Source organism: Sclerotinia sclerotiorum, genomic scaffold, assembly GCF_000146945.2.
Source record: "Sclerotinia sclerotiorum 1980 UF-70 scaffold_6 genomic scaffold, whole genome shotgun sequence".
Classification (NCBI taxonomy): domain Eukaryota; kingdom Fungi; phylum Ascomycota; class Leotiomycetes; order Helotiales; family Sclerotiniaceae; genus Sclerotinia; species Sclerotinia sclerotiorum.
The window spans coordinates 1,699,889-1,717,219 of record NW_001820830.1 but is presented as its reverse complement, the minus strand read 5'-3'; the positions used below and the strand labels follow the sequence as shown (position 1 = coordinate 1,717,219).

At 41.1% G+C, this 17,331-nt stretch overlaps 6 protein-coding genes across 6 annotated transcripts; 1 reads left to right on the top strand and 5 right to left on the bottom strand.

Moving 5' to 3' along the window:
• Positions 1-691: 691 nt before the first annotated feature.
• SS1G_05479 (hypothetical protein) lies at positions 692-2,205 on the bottom strand (the record flags this gene model as incomplete). Its single annotated transcript, XM_001594001.1, has 2 exons — positions 692-1,873; positions 1,942-2,205. The coding sequence occupies 2 exons, from the start codon at positions 2,203-2,205 to the stop codon at positions 692-694; spliced, it is 1,446 nt and encodes a 481-aa protein (XP_001594051.1).
• Positions 2,206-2,708: 503 nt separating this feature from the next.
• On the top strand, positions 2,709-3,141 carry SS1G_05478 (predicted protein; the record flags this gene model as incomplete). The annotated part of the gene is made up of 3 exons (XM_001594000.1): positions 2,709-2,832; positions 2,933-2,952; positions 3,052-3,141. 3 exons carry the CDS (start codon positions 2,709-2,711, stop codon positions 3,139-3,141), a joined length of 234 nt encoding a protein of 77 aa, XP_001594050.1.
• A 424-nt stretch (positions 3,142-3,565) lies between these two features.
• Positions 3,566-3,811, bottom strand: SS1G_05477 (hypothetical protein; the record flags this gene model as incomplete). The annotated part of the gene is made up of 1 exon (XM_001593999.1): positions 3,566-3,811. One exon carries the CDS (start codon positions 3,809-3,811, stop codon positions 3,566-3,568), a length of 246 nt encoding a protein of 81 aa, XP_001594049.1.
• A 1,116-nt stretch (positions 3,812-4,927) lies between these two features.
• Positions 4,928-5,065, bottom strand: SS1G_05476 (predicted protein; the record flags this gene model as incomplete). Its single annotated transcript, XM_001593998.1, has 1 exon — positions 4,928-5,065. The coding sequence occupies one exon, from the start codon at positions 5,063-5,065 to the stop codon at positions 4,928-4,930; it is 138 nt and encodes a 45-aa protein (XP_001594048.1).
• Positions 5,066-10,657: 5,592 nt separating this feature from the next.
• On the bottom strand, positions 10,658-11,265 carry SS1G_05475 (predicted protein; the record flags this gene model as incomplete). The annotated part of the gene is made up of 2 exons (XM_001593997.1): positions 10,658-10,791; positions 11,175-11,265. The coding sequence occupies 2 exons, from the start codon at positions 11,263-11,265 to the stop codon at positions 10,658-10,660; spliced, it is 225 nt and encodes a 74-aa protein (XP_001594047.1).
• A 3,985-nt stretch (positions 11,266-15,250) lies between these two features.
• SS1G_05474 (hypothetical protein) lies at positions 15,251-17,226 on the bottom strand (the record flags this gene model as incomplete). Its single annotated transcript, XM_001593996.1, has 3 exons — positions 15,251-16,664; positions 16,715-17,006; positions 17,055-17,226. The coding sequence occupies 3 exons, from the start codon at positions 17,224-17,226 to the stop codon at positions 15,251-15,253; spliced, it is 1,878 nt and encodes a 625-aa protein (XP_001594046.1).
• Between the last annotated feature and the right edge of the window lie 105 nt (positions 17,227-17,331).

Genomic DNA, 17,331 nt, shown 5'->3' with positions numbered 1-17,331 from the left:
TTTACAATTAATATATAAAATTTGATGAAATTTGAATTTTAGAGTTTTTGTATAGATATTAATAAATCATAAAATTTTTAGATTTTTTACAATTTTATTGATTGAAATATAAATGATTGAAATTATGATTTTTGTTAAAGTGAATGGTTCCTGCGTAGCACGTGCACAGGGTACTAGTCCTATTAGGACTAGATTGAGAAGCTCTCTATAGGAGAGCTTCGCACTTCACTAGAACTTAGATAGTGAGTGATTCATATACAAGACCAATATAGCCTCAGTTCTGCCCTATTGTTACGTCGGACAGTAACATAGGTCACGTTCTTGATCACATGATCAAGAAACCGACAAATCGAGATCGGCTTTGCGGTGATCGATTTGTCGGGCTCATAGCCATCGGTTTTTTAAGGAGGCACGAAGGTCTATATAATCAAGATGGATTCCCTTTGTATAGAGCTTCGTGCTCAAGATCAAGATCAATCATTTAGTATACTCTACTATTAGTTACGAATTGCATATCATTATTTGTCATTACTTAAGACCCTGCTTGACGCCTAGTTATAAACCACCTCGAGAGCCTAGAGCACTCCCACGTGATCTAGACGGCAAACCTCGTAACAAAAAGGTGACCGGAATTAGGGGGTGGCCGGAAAGTAGGGTACTAGACTTAACCAAAAACCCGTCCATCATCCTATTAAAAATGGCCCATCTCATCCGCAATCTTAACCACATCCAACACCCTCACCCTCTCCACCCTTTCATCACTTAGTACATACCTACGCGGTAAATCAACATTCTCCACCTCCTCTCCCATCATCAACTCCACCACCGCCTTCGCACTCAACCTCGCCGTCGGCATACCATGTCCAGTAAATCCAGCGCAAACATACAACCCATCTCCACCTCCCAATTTCTCACTGACATTCCCCACCCAAGGCGAATTATCTCTACTAAATCCCATAATCCCGCTCCACTCATAAGTAGCCTTCAGTTTCTCTTGGTTGTTGTGAAGATTCAATGCACGAGGTAGTTCGCGGCGGAGATAGTCTGCTGCCGGAGGATCAATTGATGAGTCGTCGAAGACACCCATGCCAGCTTCGGTGGCATATTGACGACCACCGCCGAACATAAGTTCGCCTCCGGATCGATTTTGTGATGAAGTTGTCGAAAAAGGTCGTTGGACGAGATAATCATCTCGATTTATGTTTTGACCTGCGTGGCCCATGATACTGTAGGAGTACTCGAGGGGTTTATATGAGGATTCTGTGGATGGTGACATGGAGGATGGAGGAAGAAGGGAAGACATTTCTCCGCGGACGGCAACGATAAGGTCTGTAAATGAGGGAAGGAGATGAGATGTATAGGCGTTTGTTGTAAGAAGGACTTTGGGAGCTGAAATTTGGCCACAAGGAGTGTGGATGATCCATGCTGAAGATGACTTTTGAAGGCTGGTTACAGGCGTTGAAGTTTGGAGGTTAAATATTGGGGAACTTGTGGAATCATTCTTAGAAATCAAATGTTCGAGAATCCAGGAGACTAATTTATAAGGCCAGAGAGAAGCAGCTTTGGAGGTTATGATAGCGCCAGCCGCTGTAGGAATTCGGAGGTCAGATAGTGAGGGATTTCTAGAATTTTTGCTGACGATGGTTACTAGATCGCCCAACTTTGAGTCTAGAACCTTGAGTGCTTCTGCAACTTTGGCAGCTTGTTCAAATTGATCTTCCGACATGTAAGAGTGACAGCTGGATAATGACCTCCAGTCACATTGAATATCATTCTCCGCGACGAAAGACTTGATGTCCTCATAGTTTCTCACTTCGAAAGCCCCAACTGCAGGTGGTGAAGCGTACACAAGGGGTTGGCAATGTCCTCCATTCTGAATTTATGGAAGTATGTCAGCTTTTGAACGGTCAAATGTGTAACCTCCTGATAAGCCTAACTCACTCTACCCGTCGCTCCCCAACAAGCTTCTCTCGCCTCCAACATCACTATGTTAAGATTCTTCCCCTCCCTATGTTCTCTTAGCCAATGGGCCGCCGAAGTCCCCGCAATTCCACTTCCAATAATAATCACATCTGCACTCGGAGGAAGTTTCTCGGTGGTCTTGTGACCTAGCAAGATCTTCGAAGGTTCACTATGCCAGAAAGATTTTGTGGGATTGGGGGTCGGAAGCCCTGCTTGACCTGGGATTCCATCTGCGGCTGTCATGATGGATATCTGAGCCCGACACTACGGCATGTAGGATGTTGTTGGAGAGTTGCTCTCGGAACTGAGGAGAGATAAGCTTGCATGCTTGTCCTCCCAATGCCCCACCATCACGTGTATGTCACTATCTCCCCCACTTTCTGTATCAGGAGTTTAAGGCTGGACTTGCCCATTATGGTTAAGGCGCAATATGAGTATATCATGAATATCTGAATGCCTTTAAGGGTAATAGAAGAATCAAATAATAAAAAAGGAAATATATTGCCGTCCCCAAAAATAAAACTACATTTCCTAAATTTCCCCTCAAAAAAGCAAGTGTCTGCATTCCCCCTCAACCTCCTCCCGAGCCGAATCGGTTCGGTATGCATGCAACTTTTTTTGGTTCATGCTGTTAGCGTACAAATTTACTTATTATTAAAATCAAGCCATTATCAAGCCACTATCAGAAAAATATATCGTAATGAGATTATGGAATCTAGATTTCGTGTTTGAAATCTTTCGCATGCATGTTCGTATTCCTTGCTTCCCCGGATTTGCACATGGTGAATTGTGGGGGTGAGACTCGGGGTAGTTTGTTGACGGGAATCATTCGGGGATGGAATGGGGTAGATAAAATGAGAACTAAGAATGGTATGTAAGGAATATCATGGACTGTTATTTGATGCGCAGGGAATGGGGAGAAATGGAACTTAAGGGAAATTCTCATCACAATAGCACTATTTACCCATAGTAAAATTCAAGCAGAAAAAAGTACCTCATTTCCTAGGGGAAAATCAAAGCTTTCATTCATAACCTACCTCAAAGAGACCTCTATAATGTACAATGCCCTTATACATCCAAACATCCAAGTTCCATTGCATTCCCTTACTCCCCCAAATGTATAAACGCTCATGCCAGCAGCGTGAAAGCAGACCCAAAGAAGCAAAGCCCAATAACTAAAAGGTCATATTCTGCTAAGGTATCCAAGGAATGAATCGAATAAAACATTATAATTGCCTCCATTTTTATAACTCCTAATGAAAATCCCAATGCACGCGTGAGCGATGTCCTATCCAAGGTTTTGTAGCTGTTGATCTTGTTGGTATGGAGATGGAGTACGGAATGTTGTATGAAGATTGAATTATGTCCACTCAATTAACAAGATACTGTCTGCCATATGCCATGTTTCCTGTTGTGAATGAGCCAAGAAACTGTTGCTGATGCATGATCCGGAATTCAAAACGCAAAATCGAAATGCAGAGAGTAATCATGAGTGCTGAAGAAAATACATCGAATGTATGTATCCTCACTTGATTACATGCGCAATAACGTACACTCCTCTCATGCAACTCCCAGATATTTGTGATAGTGAAGAGAGAAAAATCTATCTTCGACAAGCGGTGCTCCAACTTTCAGCGGGAAAATTGATTGGGCTTGGTGGCGGAGGAGCAGGTGGAGCGTACTCATTCTCGTGGAAGGTGTACTGAGTTTTGTTTTTGGCGTCGTTGGCCTTGAAAGTGTCAAGGTGGAAACTGACATCTTCGCCAAAGGTGGAAGAGGTAAGAAGTGGAGAGAGACGGCGACGAGGAACGGGCACAGCCATTGTGGTGGTTGATGACTGAGAAGGCATGTTGAGTATTATGTGAAGTCGACTAGTATTAAGCTTTGATTAAAGAAGTATTGGTGTATGATGAGGTCTATGGAGATGACGCTTGTATGTGAAGAGGTAAAAGGTTGGAGTGAAGGTCTGGCTTAGATATGGGCGAAAAGGCCGGGAGACCTTGGACCTTTATGTATTTTTTTCTGGTACTACCGTAGAATGTACGTGTGCTGACACGTTTGGGGTCAGTTTGCGGTGGATTGGAAATATTGGGGAAATCAGCTAGTACACACCAGAAGACGTTGGATTTGTATGGGGTAATGGGAGAAGGTTGATAAGCGCTGACGATCCTTCTGGAAGGATGGATTTATTGTGCGTATTGGTGATACACTTGATGCTTTTCCACAGAACAGAGATGCTTTGCTCAGGCGCACTCGCAGATATGAAGCAAAAATAGTTTTGATTATTATGAAGCTGAGTGAGATAGGAGAGTCAAATAACCAACGAACATTGAAGAGGAATAATCTTGCAAATTAAAAACCAAACAAAAATTTAATCAACTCGGGGGGCAAACGAATGAATTTATCTTGTATTCACTTCTACCATACGAAACCTTGATAAATTAATCATATCATATCCGGTGTGACTCCCCTTATCAAACATAGCACAGATAGAAAAAAAAATGTTGACAAAGAAATCCAAAGGCAAAACCGAAAAGGAAGGAAAATAATTCAAGACACTCATCCCTTCGGAAAGCCGCCTCACAATTTACCCCAGTCTCAACCAAGAATGTTCGAATTTACCAAACCAGGGGTATGGATCATTTCAGTCGTGTTGCTGTGCGTGCGTTACTGGCTTTGATCAATGATCGGTCTGAGGCATTATGCGATGCGAGGGTTTGCAATAAATTCAAGGGAAAAAGCAGTATAAACAGTAAAGCAAAAATGATTGCAACGGCACCAGCAAAAAATGAAATAAAAACTGTAAATCTCCGGTGTATTACTACCATATTAGCATATAGCCTCTCGAACCCGAGTGCCCCGGACACTCCTATATTGTTTGAACTGTCGTTCTAATACAAGGAAACCCTAGAAATACTGCATGCGTTGTATGATTGCATCTCGTTGATTCTCATCCAATCTCAAGCTAATCCCCAGTTTCTTGGTTGTATGTAACATGTCGGATTATGTTGTGTTGTTGAGCTGTTTCCAGCCTTACTACTGCAACAGCTTTGCATCCTTGCATGTCAGTGAAGGTATGGAATTTCGTGGGGTTGACATGCATAATGTATGGATATTGGAGAAGAAGACGGACAAGTGTGAAAGTGGAGTTTGAATCGTTTTTCAATTCCACACGTTGCTTCCGGAACATCGACCCGTAGGCATTAGAGTGGTAATGTATGTCTTGGCTTGTGTTTTTTTTGCTTCTGCCCTTGATATTTTGTCCAGAAGGAAAAAAGATGGTTATGGCTTCAGACTACGGCCCGAGACTTGAATATTGTTCTTTCCCTTCTGTTTTGGTATGAAGTCGGTCATGTTCCGAATGGTTGCAGGTTGAGTTGGGTCTCCGTCTCATCAACCCCTTCATCTCGCCAAGTATTATCGGTAGTAATATATTTAGTGCAATCTGGATCTCCGTAGATAGACCCGGACGTGCGTAATCATAACAGTACCGTACAAGGACAGCAATAAGAATACAATATCAGTGGTTCATTAATATTCTTCACTACCGGTCCCGAGGTTTTCTCATCTCATCTCATCTTTTTCGAATAGCGGTGTGGAAAGGATGTTGACCGAATCAAATGTTAAGGGAGCGTCAGCGTGTACGTTAGGCAGAAGCTGTAAAGTTGCGAAAGCAACATTGCACGGAAAGCCAAATGTTACGATCGATAATGTTCGCAATCTAAATATGAATTTATTAAATTTCCTCATTCGTCGCCTTTCTTTTTCGTGTTGATGGGAACGAATTCTAGAGCCAGCTCATCTAGGTAGGTATGTAGATTTTAGATTTTGTTCGAGTGTTGTCTTAGATGTCGGTGCCATCGACTGTTGCTGCCAGATTTATCATAGCACAAAACCCCCACGATATGACTTGTCATATTTGGGGAAGACGATTGAGATAGGTATCTTGCTGCATTCGGCCTTATATGTGGATTTCCAAAACATGGGGAAGAGACAGGACTGGAATGTGCCGTAAGGGGTTGGAAAGTGGAAATCAAATCGTAACTACCTCTAGACCTGCCCTTAGCAAGTTACTTGGCCTGCTTACCTCCAATTTTCAATATTTCATTGCATTCTCCAATGAAGACCTCGAGGGGAAAGATGTGGTATGTTCAGTGGAAAGACCGTTTTTATTTTTGTTTGCAGCTTTTACGACACACTCATACCAGCGTCTCATCCAACCATGAGAACCTAGAACGGGCCCTACACTCCGCTCATCTCGGGTACGGGATGAGGTGAGCAAAAGGAGTCATAGAACCCGCCAGCTCAATCTTCAAACCAACATTAATAATACGTTTTGCAATGCTTGATGCTACAGTAACAATGGTATTTCAGGTTACAACTTTCAAGCCTAACGCCGGGAAAGTAAATGGAAGATACAGCCATTGCCATCATAATGGCCACGGATGAAGACGAGGACTTTATAGCTTACCAAAACTCAAAAAAAATAAAAAAAATAAAAAAAATAAAAAAAATAAAAAGATATCGTGCGCAGCTACACACCGGACACATGGCAATGCCGATTGAAAAGCTTCACCTTGATAACTTCCACGGCTCGGAAGTGTCATATTAGGTAAAGATCTCGTGTAAATGCGGGGGTCCGCGATACCATTTACAGTTCATAGTACAGAGTGCTAAATCCGGGGAACCGGATCTTTTCATCGTACAGTCCAATACTTGCTTCACCACACAAAAATAAATGGGTTCATGCCTTCTGCGAAAGCGAAATCTTTGGTGTTCCTGGTTGGAAACATTCTTCTCTTTGGCATACCTACATTTCCTCGTAAACGTATGTCAGAGATCCTACCCATCTTGCTGAGTAAAATTCGGAAATTTCTCTCCAACCGGAAGATCTGAAACTTCTAGAAGGCAATTACCGATAGGCCGCCCCTGATGCATGGTAAATCCATCGCCGTTGAGCTCCACTGTTGATCCACATAGTGAACGACATTGGTACTTCCCCCTTAATACTAATCAGATCCAACGGGCTTCTTTTCAGTTGAAACATGAGCTGGAACTATCAGAGCAGCAGGTACATGTATGATCAACACAGAGATTACAGCTGTATAGTTGGTAGGTTAAGTGGTGTGACATTATTAGAGATTAGTTGTCGGCTAGTGACAATGAAGGAGTACTCTGTAAGTCCACCACTGATTATCGTAAATCTTTCGTCCTGCGAGACACCATTCACATGTCCCCCTCATATGTCACCCAAATTTATACCAATTCTTGGAGATACCCGACCCCTATTCCTCACTGCACATCCAAATCAACAATTGGATCCTCCATTAGCTTAGTCATCAACTACATCATCAACTCTACCAACCACCCTGCCTCAATCCTACCAAAGTAAGTTATCATCAATATTATCCCACGCCACAGAGAACGACGGCTGTCGTATTGCAGACGGAACGGTTCTCACTGATGCATACCATCCATCTCCCGAGTTCCCGAACAATCCACCATATCCTTCTAGATCGAATCTAATTGACAAGACAGCTATCAAGGCTGGCGAGAACAACATCGTCAGAAGTTTCACACCATACTCACAGATAACCCCTCTTCCCCCCGCTCAAATTCGCATTCGGCAAAAAAATAAAGATTCTTGGCAGAATACAACCTTTTGATGTACCACCAACTTGAGTATTGGTTGAGCCGCCCCTTGTCCGCATCTCTCTGTACTACACATCTTGCATTATTTTCTTCAACTTTCCTTCAACGTCCATTTTGGCTTTCATATACCGGACATTATTGATATTATCAGCCGCTTACAGGTCATTCAGTTGATGATCATCGCCGATTATAGACATTGAAGCACAACAGCATTGTATATGTATTGTGTATTTATTCGATGCAATCGATTCCGATCGAGGCATCGAAGATTTTGTCCTACGTTACAGTTAGGCATCTGATAACCGTGGAAGATACACAAGATAAAATACATCACGCATATGGCTCATGTAGTGTGACCCGCACGTGTCAATATCTTTATCTTCCAAGATTAGGATTCGCCTGGAGAATTGGGGGTAAAAAGATATCTAAATGAATGGGTAATTGTGTAGATTGCTCTTCCGTTATCGGATCAAACTTTCGGCACGATTGACTCCTTTGGTAGCCGTGATACCGATATTATTATATCTTTCCTCTCCATTTGTAGCTATGAGAATTCTGGCCCGTGGTTTGATACCCTTTCTGGTGATGGGCACGTATCTTTTTTACGTTTCAATCTACAAGAGGTCAAAGTCCTAGGTCAAATCCGACGCGCCGTAAAACTTTGAGATGATGGACAACTAGGATCTGGTTTCTCATTACTCTTGATATTGAAATTCGAGGATCATGGAATCTATTACTGCTCTCCATCTTTCTCTTGCTCAAATCTTTTGCTTATACTTTCTTTTTCGCGAGGTATCCACTACTAATCTGTACACAGATGTTGGTGTGATTAGCACGGGTATGATTTTTTTTCTCTGTTAGATGGCTTCTGACAAGTGTTTTGCCGCAATTATGCTCCTATGAGTTTTGAGCTTGGTTTGTTTTTAAGAATTTAGAGAATTTAGGCGCCTAATTATACTTACTTCTATGGAACTTAAGTGTGTCTTCAAAGCTCGCGGGGCGACTAGCTAAAATTCCTTCCACCGCTTTTAGAAATTGCATGAATTGGTAGAAAGTTCTAACACACAATGACTTGAATGGATTGAGTTGATCATGACGTATCTCTTTCTCGAAAGTTATCTGGACGAATCAAAGCAGTTTCCTTTAACTGGAAAGTTATACACATTGAGTGCCACAAATCCACCCCTGGCTGTAAATCAACGGCCAAGCTTTGAAGCTGTATATCGTCTACTTCTTGGGAATGACTTATGGACAGCTTGAGAAGAACGAACGATGCCATGTAATTCTTCATTTCTATCTTTTTTTTTTCAGTTGCAATGGTAATGATCATTTAGAGTGGTAGAATATACCCTTGGAAATGGCACCTTGAGAAGGCGGGTGTAAAATATAGATTCCAACGGAATGAAGGAACAGAATTCCTCTTTTGGACGAAAAATTTGGTTATAACACGGATGAGATCATCATTTACAGCGAGAATAATGAAGCCTTGCAGAAAGGAGACAACGTCAGTTGGGAAAATTGATATATGATATTGGAATGTGGGTGCTGTAGGAAAAGCTCGATCGCGGATTCAAGTCAGAGAATTTATTTGTCTAGAAAAGGGATTTGAAACAAACAATAGCGAATTTGAAGAACGGTCACCCTATATAAGTGCTGGTTAAAAAAAGAGCTTGGGACGTCAAAAAAGCGGAGAATGGGAAGTTGGATCAGGATGAGTGGTGTCTCATGTAACTTGTGACGCATGGGAAAACGGGGAGTCGGTGAGAGTAGGGAGATATAATCATCTGAAGCCAGGTTATGTGATGATAGGTGGTCTCATACAAGGGCTTTCAGCAGTTCCAGTTAATAAATGAAGTCTTTTGATTCTCCAGACTTAGTTCTATTTATTCACAAACAGTTCAAGTCCTTAGCTTCATTGTCATTTATATTCCTCTTCTCCTGGTAAGTCAGACATCTTATTGTGCTAAATTATTTAAACTCACAACGGTAGTCAGCGCACTGTCAGAAGTAATTCCTTCCATTTATTGAATTTTGTCACGCAAAATACAGCAGTACTTTTAGCATTCAACATTTTTGCTTTAACATGGTCTCGAGATACAAACCTTGTCGAGTCTAAATATATTCTCTATACAAGCTCGCCCTATCAATTTCCTTTTATTTCCTTATTATACATCAACCAGTCATCCATCTGTTCATTTAGCTATCCTAAAATTTGAACCGAGGACTGCCAAAATTGATCTTAGACCTAATCATTTTGCATCCGCAAGCCTACCAAATGTCGAGAAAATTCGACCATTAAGTATATAAAGTATCTGAGTTTAAAGAATAGTGGATAGGTACACAGAGAGGTTTCCAGGAACTGGGCATATTATTCCGCTCTTAGATTATCCTGTGTCTTGCGTCTTACATTCGTAACACGCTCGCATAAAAGGCAATACATTCATTCCCCTTTAGAATCTCCCCGATTCTGAGAAGACGCGAACATAAATACAGTTTTTGCCCCGCCACCTCAGTTCACACAGAATTAAACCAGAATGGGAAGTAGGCCAGGAATGATAAGGATGAGAATCAATGGGATATATTATATCTCATCTAATATCCTTCTTTTTTTCACTTGCTATCGAATGGTATATTGTCTTTTTATTAGCATTAATAATAATAAAGATGAGAATAATGGTCCATTGTACTATAGTCTTCGTACGTACTATGTACTATGCACCAGCTCAGACTTTCCCCCCTTGAATGCCGCTGCCCACGTGACTACACTGAAACTTTGGCATTGGTATTTCATGATCTCATAATCCTTCCAAAGTTTTTCATTTCGATACCAGATTGTGAGATGAGTCTGCTGGAAAGAAACAGTATTGGGAGATGTAGTGAATAAAAAAGATATGCCCGGTGGTACTCCTTATCATTGCCTAACACCGCACTCATACTTACAGCTTCTGGGTCTAGAAGTATAAGAAGCAGGGCTTACCTCTTCTCTATCTCATGTAGAAAGAAGTAAAGAAAGCTTGTGGTTACATTTCCAACTCCGTATTCTCTACAGTGTAGAGACACAGAACATAAGGAATAAAGGAGAAATGGGTGTGGAATTAGTTGGGGAAAAGAGGGCTGGGAAAAGGCGATGTGTAGTGTTTAATGTGAAATGTCGTCCAATCGTCGTCTTTTCATATTCTTATGACTGTTATTGCTGAGAATATTGTCATAAAGATTGAATCTACACAATTAATAGTCACTTGAAAACATGGACAATGAGCATGACCTATTGTCATCCCATATCACATTACATCTCCATACCTATACAAACTTGGAGTATCCCTTCTCAAGAACCATTTCTGGCATTTGAGGTAGATATAGTCACCCAGGCGAACTTGAGATCCTTTATTTCTTGAATACTTTTGGTTTCTAGATCTCTAGGGGTTCGTAACTGATACACCAGTCTTTTTAAAGACTTTATTTTGGAAGAAGATGGGTGAGATGCGTAGCTTGTCAGTGAATGAAGTAAACAAGCACCCGGCTTCTACATGATACCAGGATCGAAATTCACCTAGACGTACCCCGCATCACGGTCCACAGTCCTGTTAAATACTTCATTGTGATCCTTTCAACGCTCCTTACTATTCGTAATGGTCGGCAAAGCAGTGTCATGATGAAAGTGCTGTCGGTCAATCCAAATACATGTGCCGGAGTGCGAATAGCCTGTCCTCGAGGCTTAAGATATGAACCCCCTTCTAATTTTTGCGCTTCATTGTTGCCATTGGTTCTTACTTTTGTCACAAAATTAACCTTAGCACTAAATCAAACTGCCACAGCTAGAATTAGACAACAATATCTTCTGCTCCCTGAATCTAAACCCCAATGAGCAATGGCTCCCGGAGGTTATCCAGGAGAAAATAACCACAACGCTACACATCTTGATGGCCAGACACACATCTCAGGGTCCCAAACACCTATAAGAACATATTTTGCTTGAGCGCTTGCTTGGAAAAGTTTAAATAAGAAAATAGTGTGGAAATTGACTGTGTAGGTAGCTGGCAAAAGGAGGGGTATGAAATGCGGGCGCAACGCTTAGAAGTGGTTAGTGAATTAAGAAAGACACCTTCTCAACACTTTAGAATTTGAGGGGTTTCTAAATCACACGATGTACAAGATTAAGACACTGCGGCATAAATAGACAAGAATATTCCTCTTTGTTGTTTTCTTGAAATCAAAATGCAATCATAACAGAGAAATGGACTGACATTATCTGGACAGAAGCCTGTATCTCTACAATATTTGAAATGTGAATGCACGTTGGGGAGAATTAGGGCTTAAAGTTTTGTCTCCTCACTCTTCTTCATCGCTTGATAAGTCGTTTCTTAAATGTGTATATATTATATATAGTGACAATAGCAACTATAAAAATGACAATAATATTACCTTAATATACTGAATCCAACTCCAATACTATGCGGGAAACTCTTCCTCACGCAAGAAATATTCAAGAGGTGTAAACAAGCATCAGCCGAAATACGTATGTACTTGTTAATGTTGATATTCTGAATTACTAGAAGCTTGAAAAATGACGCTTATATACTGCTCCCACTCACTTCTACCATGCTCTTGATCTACTCAAACCTATTATCTTCCTTCTATTCACTTCATCCTCAACTTTTCCCCTAGAATTCTTCCTACCTACCTAGGTACCAAGTTTCAACACTTCACTATATCTCCTCATTCACAACTCACCGAGCACTTCCTTTTCTCACAAGATTCAGCCTTACAATAACATCAGTAATCACACAACTCAGAAGCATTTATTCCCTTTCCAGGGAGTAGTATAAAAAATCGCATACTCCGTCTGCTCGAATCCCCAAACGTGGAAATTCCAGCTTAGACCATCATTCATGTAGATCTATGACAAAAGCTAATATAGCGCTGCCCTATCTGAATAAAGATTTCGGGAATTTAGGTCATAAAACTGAGTAAATTAGATTGAATGAGGGTGAGGTTTGAGGTTTGGGAAGTATCTCATCTCATTCACGAAATCTCCTTCCTTTTCTATTGTTATCAGTCGTACTTTCATAATTATCATCATCTGGAATCCAAATTGTTATCATCTATTTTCGCTATCAAAAAGATAATAAGTATTAAGAGGTCATCTCTTCTCTTTCCTCCATCCAATCCTATCCACATATCCCTACTACCTCCTCAAAAACAAAAAAACAAAAGCCAATCACCCCGCAACATCCATAACTTGCAGATGGAAGTCACCTCTGATTGTTGCTTCGCCACACTTTTCTTCTTCTAAAGCATAGAGAGGTAAATTTATATAAACAAATTATGAATTTCAATAGAGCTAACCAGAATTAAACGGGGGACTAACCAATTGAAGCTGGATGAAGTTCCCAAGCATGAGTATAGAGGAAGGTAAATCAACGCTAGCGTTATTTGAATTCCCCCTCCACGGCTTGTTCTTCCAAATAATACTTGCAGGAAAGGTTATGTAAGTATATAAATCTTTATTCTCTACCTCTTTTTTTTGTATCAAGACCATGATTTGCTGAACGTTCCCCAATACATGGGAAAGTTCTTTGTAGCTAGTTGTTGTTAGAGTGTACATACAATCCATATGAATTTATACGTATGAATTAATTCCACGGGGAATCTTTTAGATACTTTAGACGGAAATTTTGAACGTTTTTATTATTGTCAATTCCTGAATCCTCTTATATTTCACTATTCACTAGATATTCATCGCCATAGCCTACGCGTTCCTTTATTATCATATCCCAAACCTTAACATCAATCCAAAATCTCCTACATTATCATCAAACCAGAGTACTTTCCACTAAATTAAATTCTACTCCCATCTCACCTCCATTCTCACTCCCATACTTCATCACAACTAAACCTGCATGAAACTTTTTGATACCAGCGAACATCGACAAAACTGGTCCTCTCTGTGTTAAGAATGATTTTCTGTTACTAGACGGAAAGGATTCTTTAAATAGGTATCTAAAGTATAGATATTCCTTACTCATCCAGATTGAATCTCCGTTTTTGCCCCTTTTTTGATTCACTCGGTCATATGGTTTACTTTTGAAATTGAGATTTCGCTGGCTTACTTTATATTCGTTTATAATACATTCGTATCATTCACTCGATTCTCTCATATTCTCCTCCTAATCGGAGCCCTTCTCCCTGTGCTCCTCCATTAACTTGCCTCATAACCCCCTCTATACCCCACCTAATCTCCCTGTTACCCAACTATACACACCTAAATACTGAAAATCCCCCTTTCCCCCTTTCCCCCTCTCCATAAATTTTCACACCCCTACCCCAAATCCCCATCATACAATTCACACTCACTCACACTCCCACTCAAATCACTCACTTACTCACCATCAATCCAAACTGACTACCTCCTCCTTCAATAATATCTAAAGCTTTTAAAGCTTTTTTTCAATAAATCAAAAGCATATACTCATCTATATGCATCATCATCTTTCATCAAAACCTTATCCGAGATATTGGAGTTTTGGGGACTGGAGTAAGGATTTGAGGTGATTTGGATTTGAATTTGAGTATTGAGTATTTGAGTATTTGGTTTTATAGAGTACACGGTGGGTGAATGAAAATGAAGAGAGGGAAGAAAGACACTTAACTCACTAGATAAGTAGATAGAAAGATACCTAGTATGAAAAGGGATGAGGTAGAGACTAGGTATATAAATATAAGATATTAGTTCAGGATTGATTAGTATCACCACGCAAAGAGAAAGAAAGAAATCAAATCAAATCAAATCAAATCAAATAAAATAACATCTCCATTTATCCATTCAGGTGCTTTAACTCGCTAAAGGTTTTCTCATCATCTGTAGTATGTACCCGAATGCATGTTATGTACTTCTCCGCACCCATCATCCCTCCCTCCGTCCCTACAAAAAGAACATCTCAAAAAGGACATTTCAAAAATCCACCCCCTCCCCCCTCTGATACGCGAAAGCAAGTCAACAAGCCAACAAATAAACACAGCAGAATACCACCTCATTCTCATATTCATCCATCCATCCATCATATAGTGCAAGCAAGCAAGCATACATCCCATCCTCAAACGCAAATGTAAATGCAACCAAAAAAAACAAAAAAAAAAACATAGCCATGAACTGGCGAACCCAAAAGCAATAAAATAAACATGAACGATCCCAATCCCAATGCCAATGCCAGTACGTAAACCCAAATTCACCTAAACACCATAAAATGCTGCGTTTCTTAAAATATTTACGCTAGCAAGTAACAAAATAGTATAGTATGCCTCCCGTGCACCTATGATGCCATGCCCGTACCATGCCCATTTGCTTCTAGTGAGTTTCGTTGCGTGCGTATAGTTTAAAAGAGAAGAAGAGAAAGAGAAGGAAACAGAATACAGTTTCCTGAGCAAAATCTTGCGACGATGCGGATTTTGTTTGTGTTGAGTTGAGTTTTGTCAATGGAAGGCGAAAAGTAAAATGGCAGCTTGCTTTGAAATGATCCGATTCCGTGAGAAGATGAAGGTGGCGATTTACGGATGCTGTATCGGTATTTCGATCCGAAGCAAGGAGCCGAGGAGGCTAAAAGTCGATAGAAGAAAAATGACGCTAGTATCGTAATTCTTAAAGTTCCCGATAATCACTTGGTCTTGCCCTTCTTTGTCTTCCCACATGTCTATGTGGATTAACCGGTTTTCTGAAATACGCATTGTCCTCTTCATTCGGTAGCGGTTCCGCGAAAATTGTCTTTTGCTGATTAGGAAATCCGCCTGCCGCCCCGTTCGACATATTCATTCCTCTACCCATTCCATTCATTGGAGGCATATTTCCAGTCATCATGGGATTCATATTGCCAAAAGCGTTTGCGTTGTTGAACATGGGCATGTTATTCATACTAGGAAAGTTCATACCCATCATGGGGTTCATGCCCATCATTGGATTCATACCGCCCATGCCGAAGTTGTTCATCATGTTCATGTTGGGCATGCCGGCGTTGAAGCCGTTTGCATTACCGTAGAATTGCGGCGGCATGTTGTTCATATTTAGAAAGCCGTTCATACCATTCATCATGTTTTGTTGTTGAGGAATCATGGCAGCTTCCTTTTGTCGCATAGCTTTTGGTCCTTTGGGAATCTTAGGGTTCTCTAGTAATTCATCCGAAGGTCGCTTTTTACCCTGAGGGCCTGAAGGTGCACCTGGAACACCAACGACGGGTATAGTTGATTTTCCTTGTGTGGGACTACGTTTCAAGACCTTTGACACTTCAGGTGATTTTGGTTTAGGTGATGGTTTCGGCGTTGGTGATTTAGCCTTTCCCGTGGGTTTTGATGCTTTGATTGGTGGTGTAGTGACAGTATCGGACTTTACACTAGGACTTTTAGCTCTCTGTTCTTCTTTTTCTTTTTTGGTGGCTGCATCTTTCTCTTCCAAATAAGTCTTGATCTTGGCGGTCATCTCATCATCAGGCTTCAGATCATCAATCAATACTCCATCAGTCTGACATCCAGGGCATGTGAAATCGCTTTCGATAAGAGCATTAGTAATGCAGTCATTGCAGTACGTCTTCTCACAACAGGGCGTCTTCATTGGATCTATGAATATTCTCATGTCGAGCGCGCATTCCAATCCTCTATCTCTCAACACTTTATCTCCTAAAGCAGCAGCTTTCTGGGCAGCGGCAGACGACTTGGTTTTAGCTTGAAATTGTTCCCAAGACGCTTTATCAGGCTCAGCAACGACAAACTCTCCCTCAGCATTTACCATTACACCAGATGGTGTCTTTGTATCATCCAATGTACCATCATTGCTCAACTGCACCGGCTTCTCTACAGTTTTCAGGAAAGACCTTGGAATACCAGTTGTACGCTTAATTCGTGCCTTGTTATCGAAATTTGGATCATCGTTCGTAGGGCAAACCTGAATCCAATGCCCTTTTTCTCCACATCGATAACAAATGTATCCAGTTGGTGGTTCATGATCCGGAACGTTTGCTGGAGGCTGACCTTTCTTACCACCTGGTCGGAAGACTGGTGTTTGACTATGAACTTGTTAGAAAATGTTGCTAGGTTAAAGACATGAGTAACTTACTTTGCCATATCTTCCTGCTGTGCTGTCCATTGATCACTTTGGGCCTGGAACATAGCTTCCATCTTCTGCTCCTCAGTCATCGCACTATCCATTTGTGCCAGCCCTTGTGTAGATGCAACAGCCTTCGCATTTGCCTGCTTCCCTTGTTCTTTTCGTGACGAAGTCTTCTGCTTTATCGGCATCTGCCCTGACATGTATCTTGCGGCTCTTCCTGCTCCCGGCTTGAGTGAAGGTAATCGACGAGCGATGATCGAAGTTGACCGAGGAATAACGGTAGTATCGTCATCATATTCTACATTGGTCAGAATCATTATCTAGTGGGGATACACAAAATTCTTACCTTCATTGTCTGCTTCATTGCAAATGACGAGATCAAAATCGGTTCCGTCACCTAATCCACTCTTGATGATAATATCACGCTTGAGCTCAAATACAGAGATACCAGTACCATCAAATTCAACTCTAGAGGGCTCCTTTTGGGATCTGAATTTGAAGAACACTGAAGACGACATGATTGCGGTTGGTCAAGTTGATCAAAGTTGAAGTTGTTAAGGATGCTGTTGATCCTTGAGCTTGACAATTTCTGATTGCGTTGGTGTGTACAGAAAAACAAACTA